Source organism: Protopterus annectens, chromosome 13.part0 (assembly GCF_019279795.1).
Source record: "Protopterus annectens isolate FY-2018-M chromosome 13.part0, PAN1.0, whole genome shotgun sequence".
In the NCBI taxonomy this organism is placed as follows: domain Eukaryota; kingdom Metazoa; phylum Chordata; order Ceratodontiformes; family Protopteridae; genus Protopterus; species Protopterus annectens.
In genome coordinates this window covers 198,152,824-198,167,977 of record NC_056747.1, presented here as the reverse complement: position 1 = coordinate 198,167,977, position 15,154 = coordinate 198,152,824, and the positions used below count along the sequence as shown (strand labels likewise).

Here is a 15,154-nt window from a genome sequence, read left to right as displayed (position 1 = left end):
TAACTATACATATCATAAGTCATAATAAGCCTGGGACCCAGGTTCCTAGTATTGATGACTTTACTAGATGAACTAGTCAATCTAGGCGTATTTGTGACATCTGTGTTGACCCCACTGTCAGTTAAAACCAATCTAGTGTTCAAAATGGGTTTGTATGTCCCATTCAACCTTTTGTTCTTAACTTCATTAGTCAAATTAGCAATAAGGTTTAACGGGTAACCTCTGTGTAAAAACATATTCTTTAATTCACACTCGCGATGAAAGTCATCATCCAAGCTCACTATTCAGGCCGCCCTAACTAGCTGACCTTTAACTACCGAGCACTTCTGGTAGTTAGGGTGACAACTACTGAAGTGTAAAAAAGAATTAGAGTATGTATTTTTTTGATGTACACTAGCCACATAACTTTTTAACTCCATATTTTTAGCCAACCAAATATCAAGGTAAGCTATAACTTCATTGCTATATGTTGAGGTGAAACGTAAAAAGTCCATGGAAGTATTGAACGACTCTAATAATAAGTTACCAACTGTTTCATCGCCCTTAAGTAGGATAAAGATGTCATCCAAATAACGAGTATAGAATGCTATATGTGACATCAGTGTGTCCTTGGAAAAGACATATTCTCTCTCCCAATGGGCCATTACCATATTGGCTATACTAGCCCCACAAGGGGAGCCCATAGCGACCCCAACCTTCTGTAAGTAAAAATTATCACCCAACATAAAGTAGTTATTGAACAAAATTATTTCAAGAAGTTCAATAACCAGGGAAATTTCTACAACAGTGGCTCCGTTTTTCTTCATCATAAAGCTCACCCATTCTATTCCTATGTCCTGAGGGATACAAGTATACAAATCCCTTACGTCAACCGTAAGGAAGTTGTAACTAATGTCAAATTTTAACTCGTCTACCTTCCCTAAGAAAGACCATGATTCCTTACAAATTTGATGTTCAAATAAATATTTTTGCAGGACTGAATCCACAATCTTTGCACATGCATAGGTAGGTGAGCCACGTCCATCAACTAATGGTCGCATAGGGGGGGGGGGTTCTCCAAATCCTTGTGGATTTTTGGTATACCAAACAGGTATGGGAACCTAGGATATGATGTACTCATAAAGTTGTAATATTCCTGATGTATTCAATAAACATATCCTCTATACTGTTTCTTACAATAGTATACACCCTGTTAACTTCAGATCTAGAACTCAATTCGTATGAGGTATTGTCCAAGAGTTTTAACATGCGTTCAAAGTAGTCGTCGTTGTTAAATACTACTACACCCCCACCCTTATCTGGCTTACAGATCCGAATATTGTGTGTCCTAATATACTCTAAATGTTCCTGCTCAATTTTACTAGTGTGGTCATTGCTGTTAGCGTGGGGATGCTCAAAACTCTGTCTTAAATCTAGTTCACACATCTGTTCAAAAATCTGAACTAATGGATGCAAGGGGGGATTAAAAGTACTAGGAACTCTAAATGAGTTAGTGTATGTCTTGTCTGAGTTTCCTCCCAACATCAAGTTAAAATACAGTTTACGTGCATACACTTTAACATCCAAAATTGCTCTTACAAAGTCAAATTTTTGTTTAGGAACATATGTGTGACCTTTAGACAAGAAGTCAGCTATCTCACTAGAAATTAAGACAGAGGAAAAATTATATACTTTAAAATCACCAGTGGAGTTAGTAATGAATACAGGTGCTGCTTCCGTACACATAGAAGAGACACCATGTCCACCATTATTCACAACTGAGTTAATAATAAAGTCATCACTAGTTTGACTAAAGTTCTCGCTCAAACAGTCCTTATGTCCAAAACAGAGTTCGGTCAAGCTCACAGAAGTTCCCCTAGTACAATCAGGAACACTTATCAAGTTCTGCATTTCCTGAACTTCTGTTTGTTCATTTTGTTGGAATAAAAATTGTTTCGTTGTTTGGGAATTGCTCCCAAACGACTGCTGTCCCGAAAATTCTGAGACTTACTGTTAAAATTCTGCTACCCTTCGTTACTATGTTGTTGGTTGCGATTCTGAAGTCTTTCACTCCTCCTGACTTCAGCTTCGGGTTGTAAATTGATGTTATCCGAATCACCATTAGTACTCTGTGCTGTGTTGTTAGAATTAAACTGACTCTTAGCATGTGTGTTTGAATTGTTGTTAGACAAAAGGACCCCATTACTGTCTAAAGACTTTCTGCAAATTAAACGAACCTTGTCAAATTTGTGACACCGATGGGCTAGGGTAAGCAGTACCCACACCATAAGCTTTACAGTCCCGTTCAAGCTTCTTTACTTTATTAAATTTAAGTTTTTCCAGATATTGATCTATACTATTGAACGTACGACTGTAATCATACTTGTATCTCCCAAATTCGTTGTGCATAATGCTCAAGTCCAAATCTAACACTTGTTTGCTCAAGTCATTCACCCACACAGAGTAGTGCTTTATCATTAGTTCCAGTAACTCGGAACCTTGTCGATCAAATAAAATGATTAACTCATTATGAAGAACAGAGTTAGGAACCAACCCTGTTGGAAACTGAAAGTGCCTTAAGCCCTTTGGTACAACATTCCGTGCCAAACATTCACAGAAGTAGGAAATTTCCAATTGTAGTTTCCTCAGTTTCACTACCATACTATCAAAGTTTTTAAGTTTGAAAACAATGTCTGATGAAGTATTTACCTCAGGGTTGCTGCCTCTGTTTTGTTCGAGTTGCTGGCTATTCGGGTTCATAGGTAAAGAAAAAGAAAAGCATTCAGCTAACCAGTTATCCAATACTGGTAAGCCCGTATGGCTATTGTCGTCAAAGCCGCTTTCAGGATTCCTTCGATCCTGCATTCCATAATGGACATTAGTGCTAGAGTTGTTGTCTCCTGTATGTCGAGCACCTGAATCTGGGGCTGAGTTAAAGACAGCTCCTATTCCATCTCCATTAGATGAACTCAACACCGTTGATTTATTCCGTAAATTGGAACCTGGATTTAAAGTTACCGGCTCGCCTTCAGTTGACATAAATGGTGGAGTCCCTCGTACATGGTTAGCAACAACCGGCATGTTGTTGCTGGAGATGGAATCCGTAGGAGGGTGTAGCAGGTCCTTCAAAACCCACTGTTGAGTGTCACGGTGATCAAGTCTGGCACACAAGGAGTCAATTCTCATTAAAAGAGAATCGAGTAAAGAGCCATTATTCGCAGAGTTTAATAAAGCTGGTGCTGCGGCAGCTGCACTATTATTCGCAGAGTTTAATAAAGCTGGTGCTGCGGCAGCAGCACAATCACAGCTCCTCAAGGATTCAGGTATTGCATTCGCTGAAAAGCCACTAGGGCTAACGACAGATCCTGAAGCCATAAAAACTTCAAACGATACAGATAAAACAAGAAACTGCTAATACACAACACAGGACCCGGCAAGACCAAAGGGCATCCAACAAGCAACACCAAATGTAAAGTGTAAAGGTTTAATAAAGTACTTTGAAGCGCTTTTCATCTGCAAAGTGTGCAGACTTCCTCAGAAACATGTATAAAAGTTACAAACACTCCTTATGAGGGAGATCACAATTACTTGATTACTAAAGACGTCAATAAAACAATTAAACAATAAGTATCCATAGACACAAGCCAATTAACTCCACCATCATCCTAAAAAATGATAAAGTAAGTTACAATATCTAGCTCTAAAGTTGTAAGTTTAAGGGCTTCCACAAGAAAGACCCCACAAAAAAATATATATTTTCCTATATAAATTCTGAAATTAAATATACTAAAATAAATCCCCATGGTTTACACTAAAGTAGGAGCTTTTAGGAGAGGTAAAAATCTGAAAACGATTTTAGAACAACCTTGCGTTAGTTTGTTAAGGACACCTGGTACGTTTAAATGTGAAAACTGCAACCAGTGCAGGCACATTGAAGAAAGTAACAGATTTGTAGTACAACATAGGGAATATAAGTTGAGATGTAGAGCTAGTTGCAACTCTAGAATGGTTGTTTACCTAGCTAAGTGCCAGATATGCTCTGCGTTTTACGTGGGTAAAACGGAGCGGAAACTACGTAAACAAATTTATGAGCATCGGTATGCCATCATGAAGAAAAAACAGGGGAACGCACTGGCTAAACATATTTGCAGTTATAATGAACATAGTTTCAAGTTTTTGGTTATTGACCAAATACTTGAAAACAAGAGTGGTGCTCCTTTACCTTTACTATTAGAAGAATCAGTACTTAAATGGCAAATTAGATTAAATGCGTATTCATTTCCAGGACCGAATGATTCGTGTTCAATTAGTAGTGTCCTAAAACTCAGAAGTCTGCAGAGATAGCCCAGTGATGGGCTTAATATTACAATGTCATAATATTTAATGTAATGGATTTTTATACACAGTACAAACATAGTACTATACATATAATTGAATGTAAATACTACCAGTATTAATATACATTCACTGAGCAACTTGTAGTACCAGCATATATAAATGATTTTTGTATTCACTATTTGTAAGTTAATATATGCTTGCTAGTGAATTGTATTTGGTCTGTATCTGTAATACGTTTATACATACATATATTTTTTAGGATACACTTTTGTTAGTTTATTTATTTTGATGGTGATTTTATTGATTCTACTTTAGTAGATTTTATTTTAGTATATTTAATTTCAGAATTTATATAGGAAAATATATATTTTTTGTGGGGTCTTTCTTGTGGAAGCCCTTAAATTTACAACTTTAGAGCTAGATATTGTAACTTACTTTATCATTTTTTAGGATGATGGTGGAGTTAATTGGCTTGTGTCTATGGATACTTATTGTTTAATTGTTTTATTGACGTCTTTAGTAATCGAGTAATTGTGATCTCCCTTATAAGGAGTGTTTGTAACTTTTATACATGTTTCTGAGGAAGTCTGCATACTTTGCAGACGAAAAGCGCTTCAAAGTTATTCAAATAACACTGTGGGTGATAGGGTTTTTTTTCCCTTTTAGGCACTTTTTTTCTGAGAATGTGCTTTGGGTTCTGCCAATAAACCCACTTCCAGATAATCATACATGTCCAAATTTAAAGGATTTTCAGTCTGATGCGTGTTTTACCATCAGGATCCCTATCAGTGGAGGCTTCTGTAGTTCTCTGTCTTATTTGCATGATCTACTCCATGTTATGTTGGCATTTAATTTCCACTTGTCTGCTCTTGAATCCTACTCATCTGGGCCTCTAGGTTTGAGGTGAAGCAATTCCTTAAAGATGTCCATATTAGGTCTCCTAGGAAGCCTATTCTACCATCTTGGAAGCACAGTTTTCTGTGTGAAAAACTGACCCAGGCTCCTTTTAATCCTGCCTTTTCAGCTTCCTTACAACATTGTACTTGGCAGACTGTCTTTATTTTGATTCTTAGTTTTGCCAAGAGAGTGTCTGAACTCCAGGCTCTCATGGCTATCCCCCCCCCCTTAGAGACTGGGTGTCACTTCATACTAATCCTTCTTTCATGCTCAGGGTGATCGGTGACCTGTCCCTTAATCAGTCTATTCATTTCCCCTCCTTTTTTCCTTTTCTGCAGTCTGCCAGTGAGAAGATTCTTCATACTTTGAATTTGCACAGACAGCTCGGATATTATTTAGACAAAACTAAATATGCCCTTTCAAATTACTGTTGTAGTGTTTACATCTGGGGATTCCCTGCCTAGAGCAGCCCAAAGTCTGGCCAGTGTACCAAAGCCTTAGGTTGCTTTAAGGTACGCCATACGTCACACACATGCTCCTTGCGTAGTGTAGGGCATAAAGGTGATGTCTAGACGTATCATCCTCAGAACTTATTTGCTGCCAGTCCAAAGGCCATTTCTGGATTGTTGCTTGGAATGCTGAGCCTTTGCAGATAAAAAGAAACCCCAATGGGGCATTTTTCTTATCTTGTGGTTGCTTCTGGTGGGGTTTCATATGTTCATAGGTGTGTAGTAGGCTAATGGCCCTGGAGCCTTGACAAGCCTAGCACATAGGATTACCGTGGCATCGTGCCACCCAACCTTAGTTCCCAGTGTCTGTCGAGTAGAGCCACTGGAGTGATCCCCGGGGTGAATTTTCTATTTCCCATCCACTCATCAAGATTTGTCTTGAAGAAGGCCGGTGAGGTCCTCTGTTTGACATGTATGGGAAGTCTATTCCATAGCATGGGCAGTCTCTGGGTTATGAACCTGTCCTTCCATCACGTTCTGTTGATTGTGGTAATGAGGTTGAGGTCTCTGGACAGTGTGGTGTGGAGGGATTGGGATTTCTTTAGCTTTAGCATTTCTAACAGAGCTGGGTCAGACATGGCTTTGTAAGTCCAGCAGAGATCGCCTCTAAGTAGGTAATATGAGACAGAAAATAGTTGTAGTTTTTTGAGTCTGTCCATACAGGACAAGTGTTTAAGGCCTAGGATCCTCTTTGTAAGGTACTTTTTTGGCCTCGCCAGTTGCAGGCGTCTAGTGAGGCACATGCCAAATGGGGCATTGTACTCAATGATTGGCCTAATGTGGGAAGAGTAGAATGACCTCTCTCTTCCTGGATGCAAAACCCTTAGTAATGAGATGTGCCAAATAGAAGGACTTTCTGACCCCAGTGGCAATGTGGTGATCAAAAGAGAGGTTGCTGTCAACCTGTGTTCCCAGATCTCTTATAATGCCTTCTGTGTTCAGTGGACTACCATCAGTGTGGTAATTCATGGGAACTGGGTTTTTCCCAAAGGGGATGACGACACATCTTTTGGCATTGAGCTTAAGGCCATGGTTCTGACACCAGTTGGTCTCAGTGAGTCCTTTCTGTAGGATGTCAACATCACTTGGGGAGTTAATAATGACTCCCAACTTGAAATCGTCTGCGAACTGTCAGCCAGAGTCCCTTTTTTTTATTGATAGGTACCACCCTCTTTATTGTTGAATGTGAACTGTGTCAGCCAGAGTCCCTTTTTTTATTGATAGGTACCACCCTCTTTATTGTTGACACTTCTGGGCACATGCACTATCAGAATAAGATCTGCTGAAAATTTATTTTAGTATTCCCCTTTTTGATAAGTATGTCTTCTCCCAACTCAGTCCTATTCTCTGCCCTCCCCCACACTGATTTTTTTTTGTTAATCTTATTTGATAGTTGGGTATTGTATACATTGAGAACATTAAGGAAGACTTCCTAGCAAAGGTAAACACTATGTCAGTCCAGAGAAGCAGGCAGTTATATGTTGGCCATTAGGTCAACTTTTTGTTGTTCTTCTTTCGGCTTCTCCTGGTTAGGGGTCGCCACAGCGGAACTCCGGTCCGCTAATGATTGGCAGTAGATTATTACGGTGCCAGCTTGACACCCAACCTTCAACAAAGGCACGCCCATTCTACGCATGTCTTTTGAACGCCAGTTGACCGTGGAGAGAACATCCAGACTCCGCAAAAAGGCGCTCCAGCCGAGAATCGAACGGGAGAACCTCTTGCTGTGAGGCAACATTTCATTTAAAAGGTAAACAGTTAAACTTTTGAGCTTAACCCTTTATTTTCTGGTAATATTCTTCAGCAGAGAAATTATTGTACAGTAAATTAGTTGGTAAACCTTTGTACCATAGAGAATGTGTAAAAGTTATGTAGTATTCTGTTTCGACTATTGTAGACTTTTGAAAGCTGTCTTTCTCTTTTCTGGATGTTCTTCGTTTTCCATTGCTGCAGTCCTTACTATTGGGTATAGTCCGCATCCAGTCGGCCCGAATACCAGAGTATAAGGCTGACGTCGGTCAGGGCGCATTAGACTGACGTCAGTACGTCAGGGTACTAATGCGCATGACCGGCGTCATATCCTCAGTCTTTTTTGCCGCGTGGTCCGATGCAGAAGCAGTTTTGCGAGTGCAGGTTGGCGTTCTGAAATATTATTGAAACCGGAGTTTCAGACCGAATCAGAGTTGGCTAAGTACCCCGTTGGGGAACATTTTGGTTTTTTCTTGCCTCAGTATTTAACCGGATGTCAGAAAAAGTGAATAACTGTATTTCTTGTGGGAAACAAATACCTCATAGGGATTACCATACATTGTGTATACCTTGTTTAGGGCCTGAGCACGACGTTGTTGGTTGCCGCTCTTGTGCTAGGTTTAACAAACGCACTATTAAGAGGAGGTTAGACTGTGCCAGATTAGTGTTTGGGAAGCGTTGCAATTATAAAATGCCGTCGGATGCTCCGGCGCCGCTTCCAAGAAGCGCAAGGACAAAACAGCGAAGCCTAGGGTTGATGAACCGGCAGTCCTGGACGTCGGTTCTTTAGGTGGCTCAGTGGAGCCAGAGGTTTTGCCTGGAGTTTCTATGGAGTCTCAGGCAGAAACTTTACTGTTACAGGATGTACCCTCTCAGGAGGCAGGCCAGGCTGAGGGGGCTTCTCAGGTAACTATTCTTCCCTCTCTTCCCAAAGTAGTTAGAGCCTCTCCTTCTGTTGCCAAAACTTCTTTTAGAGGTAGGCCAACTTCAGCTTCAGTAGGGGCTTCTCCTAGCCTTTCGGGTTCTGTACCTAAGAAACATATGCTTAAAATGGCAGAAGATTTGATTACTATGATTAGAGGTTCTATGGGCCCTCCTGACAAGAGGCCTAGAGTGGAATCAGAGTTTGACAGTTTTGAACAGGGTTCAGGGGCTTCTGAGTCTTCTGCGGAAGATTTGCAGGAGTATCCTCATTATTCTGATTCTGATGTGGATGATGCCACTCCTTCGGCTTCTCCTCCTGCGGATTTTTCATTTTCAGAGACTCTGCATTCTATGAGGGAGCACTTTAAATGGGAAGGCCAGGATTACTCTGATTCCAGGAAGAGGCTTAGGGAATTCTTGTTTTTGCCCCAGCATAGGCCCTTAGCTATACCTCCTGTGTTGAATGTGGTGGAAGATGTTTTTGCAGAGGCTTCCCTGAACCCTGATTCTTTGCCTCCTGCTCCTGTTAAACCTGATAGGTACTATAGGGTGCCCGAAGCTCATAAGTATTTGTTTAAGAGTCCTAGGGCGGACCCAGAAACTGTTTCTCAGGGGCCTAAAGGTGTTAAGGCCTCTGTGGTTAAAAATCCTGTTCCCACTGACAAAGAGGCAAGGGCGTTAGATAGGTGGGGTAAGAAAGTGTATACTTCTTCCACTCTAGCCATGAGAGCGTTGAATTGTCAGTTTCACATGCTGAAATATCAAAATTAGCTCCTTTCACAATTGAAATCTAAGGTGGATGCTTTGGCGGAAGGTATTGATTGTAAAGACTTGCTGGATTTAGTTTATGTGTCTGAACAAGTGGGCAAGCATTCTTTGCAATGTGGTTTTGATGCTGTGCAGGCCTCCTCGAGGGTGGCTGCCACTAGTTCTGTTCTTCGCAGGCATGCCTGGTTGAGGGATCAAAATTTGACTGAGCATGTTAAGACAAGGATTTTGGATGCTCCTTTACAGTCTGATGTGTTGTTTGGTTCACCTGTGGAAGCAGTTTTAAAGAAAATGGAGGACAAAGCTAAGTCTATGCAAACTGTTAAAGATTTTTTGCAGGTACAGCCACCGAAGTTTAGTAGAAATTGGCCTGCTAAGGGGTGGACATTTCCTGCTTATGATTCCCAGTCTAGGGGTAGGTCTAGACATGGTAGGGGCAGGGCTCAAGGTTCTTTTAGGCCTAGAACGGGGAGTTCACCTGCTCAGACTTCTGGTGAGGGCAGGGGTCAGTCCTTTCCTAAACAGACCCAATGACCTGCCTTTTCAGCTGCCAGTAGATTCTCGTCTGGCAGCTCCTTTGGAAGGACGACTGTCTCTTTTCAAAGAAAATTGGGATTTAATTACTCAAGACAGATGGGTGTTGGACATCATTCAGCCAGTCCCTGTATCGGAAAGGGGCCTAGGATTTTATTCTCGCATGTTCCTAGTACCAAAAAAGGGGAACATGTGGAGACTGCTTTTGGATTTATCTCTCCTCAACACTTATCTGGACATTCCCAAGTTCAAGATGTTGACGTTACAACAGCTTTTACCCCTGCTGGGCAAAGATCACTGGATGGTAACTTTAGATCTCAAGGAAGCTTACCTTCATGTGCCTATCAGGCTAAGTTACCGAAAGTGTCTGCGGTTTCGAGCTGGAGATTCTCATTATCAGTTCTCTGCATTGCCCTTTGGCTTATCTACTGCGCCCAGAGTATTCACAAAGGTTCTGGCTCCAGTGATAGCTTACTTCAGGCTACAAGGACTTCAAATCTATCCTTATTTACACGACTGCCTGATTCTGGCTCAAGAAAAGGAAGACCTTCTACAGCATCTGGAATATCTTATAGCAGTGCTAAGATGCCTAGGGTATTCTGTGAACGAAATAAAGTCCAGTCTAGTACCCTCTCAAGACATGTGCTTTCTGGGTGTGAGACTGAATACAGCAGCCCAGATGGCCTTTTAACCCCGGACAAACAAAAGAGTCTATCACTTTACTTCCATCAACTATCTCATCAGTCCGTGCTGACTGCAGAGACAGTCCTTCAAGCATTAGGGTTCATGGCATCTTGTATTCTGGTGCTTCCCAATGCCAAACTGCATATGAGGAAGTTACAATGGTATCTCAAAATGTATGGACACAGCACTGCCAGGATTTAGACACTGTCATTCAAATAATACCTTGCCTTCAAAGAGAATTTTTGTGGTGGGCTCAGGAATGTCACCTAAACAAGGGACTCTCTGTGACCCGGCCAGAGGCGAGTCAGATTTTACCGACAGATGCCTCAGACATTGCTTGGGGAGCTCATCTAAATGGAAAGTGGATACAAGACAAGTGGCCTGCCAGACTACAGCATCTACATATCAACATGAAGGAGATGTTAGCAGTCCAGTTCGCATTGCTGGCTTTCAAGGAGTTACTTCTTCCAGGGCAGGTGTTGATTCTAACAGACAACACAACTGTCATGTGGTACTTCAACAAACATCTTATCCTCTATGCAGGCAGGCGATGATTTTATGGGAGACTGCGCTACGCTTGCACCTAACTCTTCAGGCAAGGTTTCTGCCAGGAGCACAGAACTCCTTAGCAGATGTGTTAAGCAGACAAATCATGGATCCCCACAAGTGGAAACTGGATCTTCATGTATTTCAGAAATTGACAGTGTCATGGGGAACTCCAGACATAGATCTGTTCGCTTCTCCACTAAACCACCAGCTGCCACAGTTTTGCACAAAGGGGTTTCATCACACAGCTTGGAAAGTGGATGCTCTGTCTTTCAGTTGGACAAACCTTCATGTGTATGCCTTTCCACCTCTGCCTCTTCTTCCAAAGGTACTGTTAAAGGTCAGACAGGACAGGCCAAGGATGATTTTGATAGCTCCAGATTGGCCTTGGCAACACTGGTACCCTCTACTACGGAGTCTGGTAAAGAAGCCTCCATGGCCTTAACCTTTGATTCCACATCTGTTATCCCAGCAGGACGGTCATCTGCTCAATGTCAAGCTTCACTCTCTTCATCTGACAGCCTGGCATATTCTGTGTTGAAACACAGCAGGTCTCAACTTCCTCAACAAGTTTTAAATGTGATTAGGGAAGCTAGAAGACCTAGTACAAGGAAAGTGTACGCAGCAAAATGGAAGAGATTTTTCTTTTGGAGTAAAGCAAAGAATTTGGAGATTTCTGAGCCTAATTTGAGTATGGCTCTTCAATACCTTACTGAGTTACTGGACAAGGGTCTGTCCTTCTCTTCCATTAAGATTCATGCTGCAGCAATCTCAGCTCACTATGATTGTGACCCACCATTGTTTTCGCATCCTTTGTTCAAGCAGTTTCTTAGAGGGGCAAAAAATATAAGACCCCCACGTACAGCTCCTACTCCTGCTTGGGATCTCAATTTTGTGTTGGAAAAACTTACTCTACAACCTTTTGAGCCTGCGGCTACTGCTGAATTGAAATATTTGTCATGGAAGACTGCTTTTTTGTTGGCTATTACTTCTGCAAGAAGGGTGTCTGAGTTGCAGGCCCTTATGGCAGTCGAGCCCTTTTGATTTTCCATAAGGATAGGGTATCATTACGCACTAATCCTTCCTTTATGCCTAAGGTGGTTTCTAGTGTGGCTTTAAACCAAACTATTCATTTGCCTACTTTTTATGCAGACCCCCAAAATAAAGGGGAAAAGATTTTGCATACTTTAGATGTACACAGGCAATTGCGTTATTACTTAAGCAGGACTAAGGATTTTAGGCAGTCTCAGCAGTTGTTTGTTTCTTTTGCTTTGAGTTCGCAGGGCAAGCCTGTGTCGAAACAAACTATTTCTAGGTGGATTGGCTTTTGCATTGCATTTTGTTATTCCCATCATGGCAAGGGGGTTCCAGCTGGGATTAGGCCTCATTCCACTAGGGCTACTGCCACTTCAACAGCATTTCTACGGGGGGTGGCAACTAAGGATATTTTGGAAGCAGCTACTTGGAGTTCAGTGCATACTTTCTCTAAGCATTATCACCTTCCTATCTACTCTAAGTCTAGGGCTGGTTTTGCCACAGCTGTTTTGCAAGGCATGTTGTCAGCTCCTGCTTCTTTCTGATTTGCCAGCCTCCCTTACCTCTGCTTTGGGATTCTACCCAATAGTAAGGACTGCAGCAATGGAAAGCGAAGAACATAGTACAGTTTTGTACCTACCATAAATGTAGATGTTCGAGGATTCCATTGCTGCAGTCCAATTTACCCTCCCTCCTTCCCTCTGTGTTTAGGGGTGGTTGTGTAGGTGAGTTTACCTGCTTATATTTTTGTATATATTGTTCATGTTTTGGTGCAGGTATTTTGGGCCTTGTCTTTTTAGGGTCTTCTGACATCTGGGGCAAGAAAAGACTGAGGATATGACGCCGGTCATGCGCATTAGTACCCTGACGTACTGACGTCAGTCTAATGCGCCCTGACCGACGTCAGCCTTATACTCTGGTATTCGGGCCGACTGGATGCGGACTATACCCAATAGTAAGGACTGCAGCAATGGAATCCTCGAACATCTACATTTATGGTAGGTACAAAACTGTACTTTTCTTTACTTTGAAGGGGAATGTATGTTAAAATGTAATATGTACTACCACAAGATTTGCCAGTATGTTGTGTTAGATAGGAGATTTACAGCCATCTTGACAATTCTATAAATGTTAAATATCCTAAGCCATAAATGTCTGCCCCCTGTACACCAAAGGTATAGATATTGACTTCAGCTAACCCCTTATTTCATTAGTGTACATGGCAGCCTTGAGGCTTGGATGTGGTATTAAAACTTTCAGCTATATGGAAAAGTCTTGATGTACTGTCTTGATGTTTTGGCCTAGGATCCACTGGAGCAGTATGGCATTTCTGATGAAACAAGATTTCGAGTGGGAACCCGTAGTGATACATAAGCCTTTCCAGGAGATTTCAACAAGTGAAGGATTTTCATCTAGTGCTGTAAACATGGAACAGCACTGCTGAGAATTTTGATTCTTTGGTGCATTAGCACAGTGACCAATTTACTGACTTCTGTTTAGTAATATTTATGAATTTTTTTTATTTTTGATAACATTCAAGTTTTTTTTAGAGAAAGTGACAGATTTTGAAGCAGAGTTGGATATTGGTACATAATCACCAAATGCCACTGAGCTACTTATCTGAGATGCTAATTCATTTGGGACTACAGCACTGTGGTGCAATACCTTATGTGGCCTAACGTGGTTGGTCAAAGGGAACATTCTAAAAGTGGAGTACACTTAATAAATTGCTGTGCAGCACTTCACGTGTGTGGAGCATGTGGCAAGTGGTCTTTTTCCTCTGTCCAAGATTTCAGAACATTTTATTAATTTATCTTTTCTGTGCAACTAAGCAAAGAGTCGTCGTCCTTTCTGTGGTTTTTTTTTTTAATGTTTTAATTCAAGAGTGAGGATTCCCAAAGGCAAAAATTTACAATCTGCTTTCGAAACTAAACAAAAACATCTGACATGAATGTCTGCAGAGGCTTTTTCTGATTTGGTGCATTTTGTGTGTTTCGTGTAGACCTAATTAATCCTGTCTTGGATGAACTTGTTGCAGTTTTTCTTGTTTATCAAGTACTTCCCAACATCTACAATACTCTGACAGAATTCTGTGACTGAACCCTTTAGCTGTAAAATGTTTACCCATATCGCACCACATGCTAGTCTCTGTACGCATAATTAGGATTGTTTTAGCTTCAGTCAAAATCCCCAACAGATGTGCCTGCTTTAATTACTGTGTAACTTCAGTCTGACAAGTCCTTTATTTTTACACCGGCTAGTGCTATGTGTACTTAAGTTTTATGCTGTAATGTGCATGCTATGCTTACCTGCAAAAGGATCATGAATAATACTTAAATTTTACACAAGTTTCTTTTGGTGCATACCTTAACACTATTTGTCTGTTGTACTTCTTTATATGGAGTCTGATAAAGATCACACATTTAGTCATTCCTAAAAACTATTTAAATGTTTTGCAACTCATTTGGAGCTTTATTGCGTTATAATTTTGTTTTTGTCGAATAACCGTATGTGCTGCTCAGCTGCATATCTTTAGCCAAGTGACTAGGCAACAGCAATGTAGGTAGCTGCATGCCCTCTCTGTTAGAGGCATTATGCAGAATATGATGTTGCTGATTGTTGAGGTGTCAGAGACAAACTTGGCTCAAAAAAAAAAAAAAAAAAACTTTTGCACTTGATAAGTACCTTGTGAATGTGTCCTGTGCTATGGGGAGTCCTCATTCTTGGACACTGGAATAAAGTTTGAAATTTATACTTTTTTTTGTTATAGTCTTTTGTTTCATAGTACTATGCTGATACATTTTATTTGATTGTTTGCCTTTCCATGGCAGATATGGGCTGCTGTGTTTTGAGCTGAAAACAAATATCAAGTAGTTAATGTACAAATCTTGATTTTTCTCAGTTTATACATTTTCTGTATTGCTCACTACTGTAATCTCATTACCCATTAAAGGTCATTCTTGGAAATGTGTGAAGTCCCTAATGCCAAGACCCTGCACTAAATTTTGATTTTTCCCCCCAGAAAATCTAAATCAGTCTTGAATGTATAGCTCTTTTGATACCAGTTACACAGATCTCCAAAGCATAGAAGATACTGGAATTGTAGTGCATACGTTTGTCAGGATCAAAACTGTCTGTGCTTGCAATTATGAAAGAGTGCTGAACATATCCTTTTTCAGCAAGTGCTTCTG

At 40.9% G+C, this 15,154-nt stretch overlaps 1 protein-coding gene across 1 annotated transcript in view; it reads left to right on the top strand.

Moving 5' to 3' along the window:
• PLEKHJ1 (pleckstrin homology domain containing J1) overlaps nt 1-14,715 on the top strand; it is a 326,732-nt gene extending 312,017 nt beyond the window's left edge. The window contains exon 6 of the mRNA XM_044090767.1: nt 13,269-14,715. Within this exon, the coding sequence (XP_043946702.1) occupies nt 13,269-13,337 (69 nt within the window). The 3' untranslated portion in view covers nt 13,338-14,715. The remainder of the gene's footprint in view (nt 1-13,268) is intronic.
• Nucleotides 14,716-15,154: the final 439 nt, after the last annotated feature.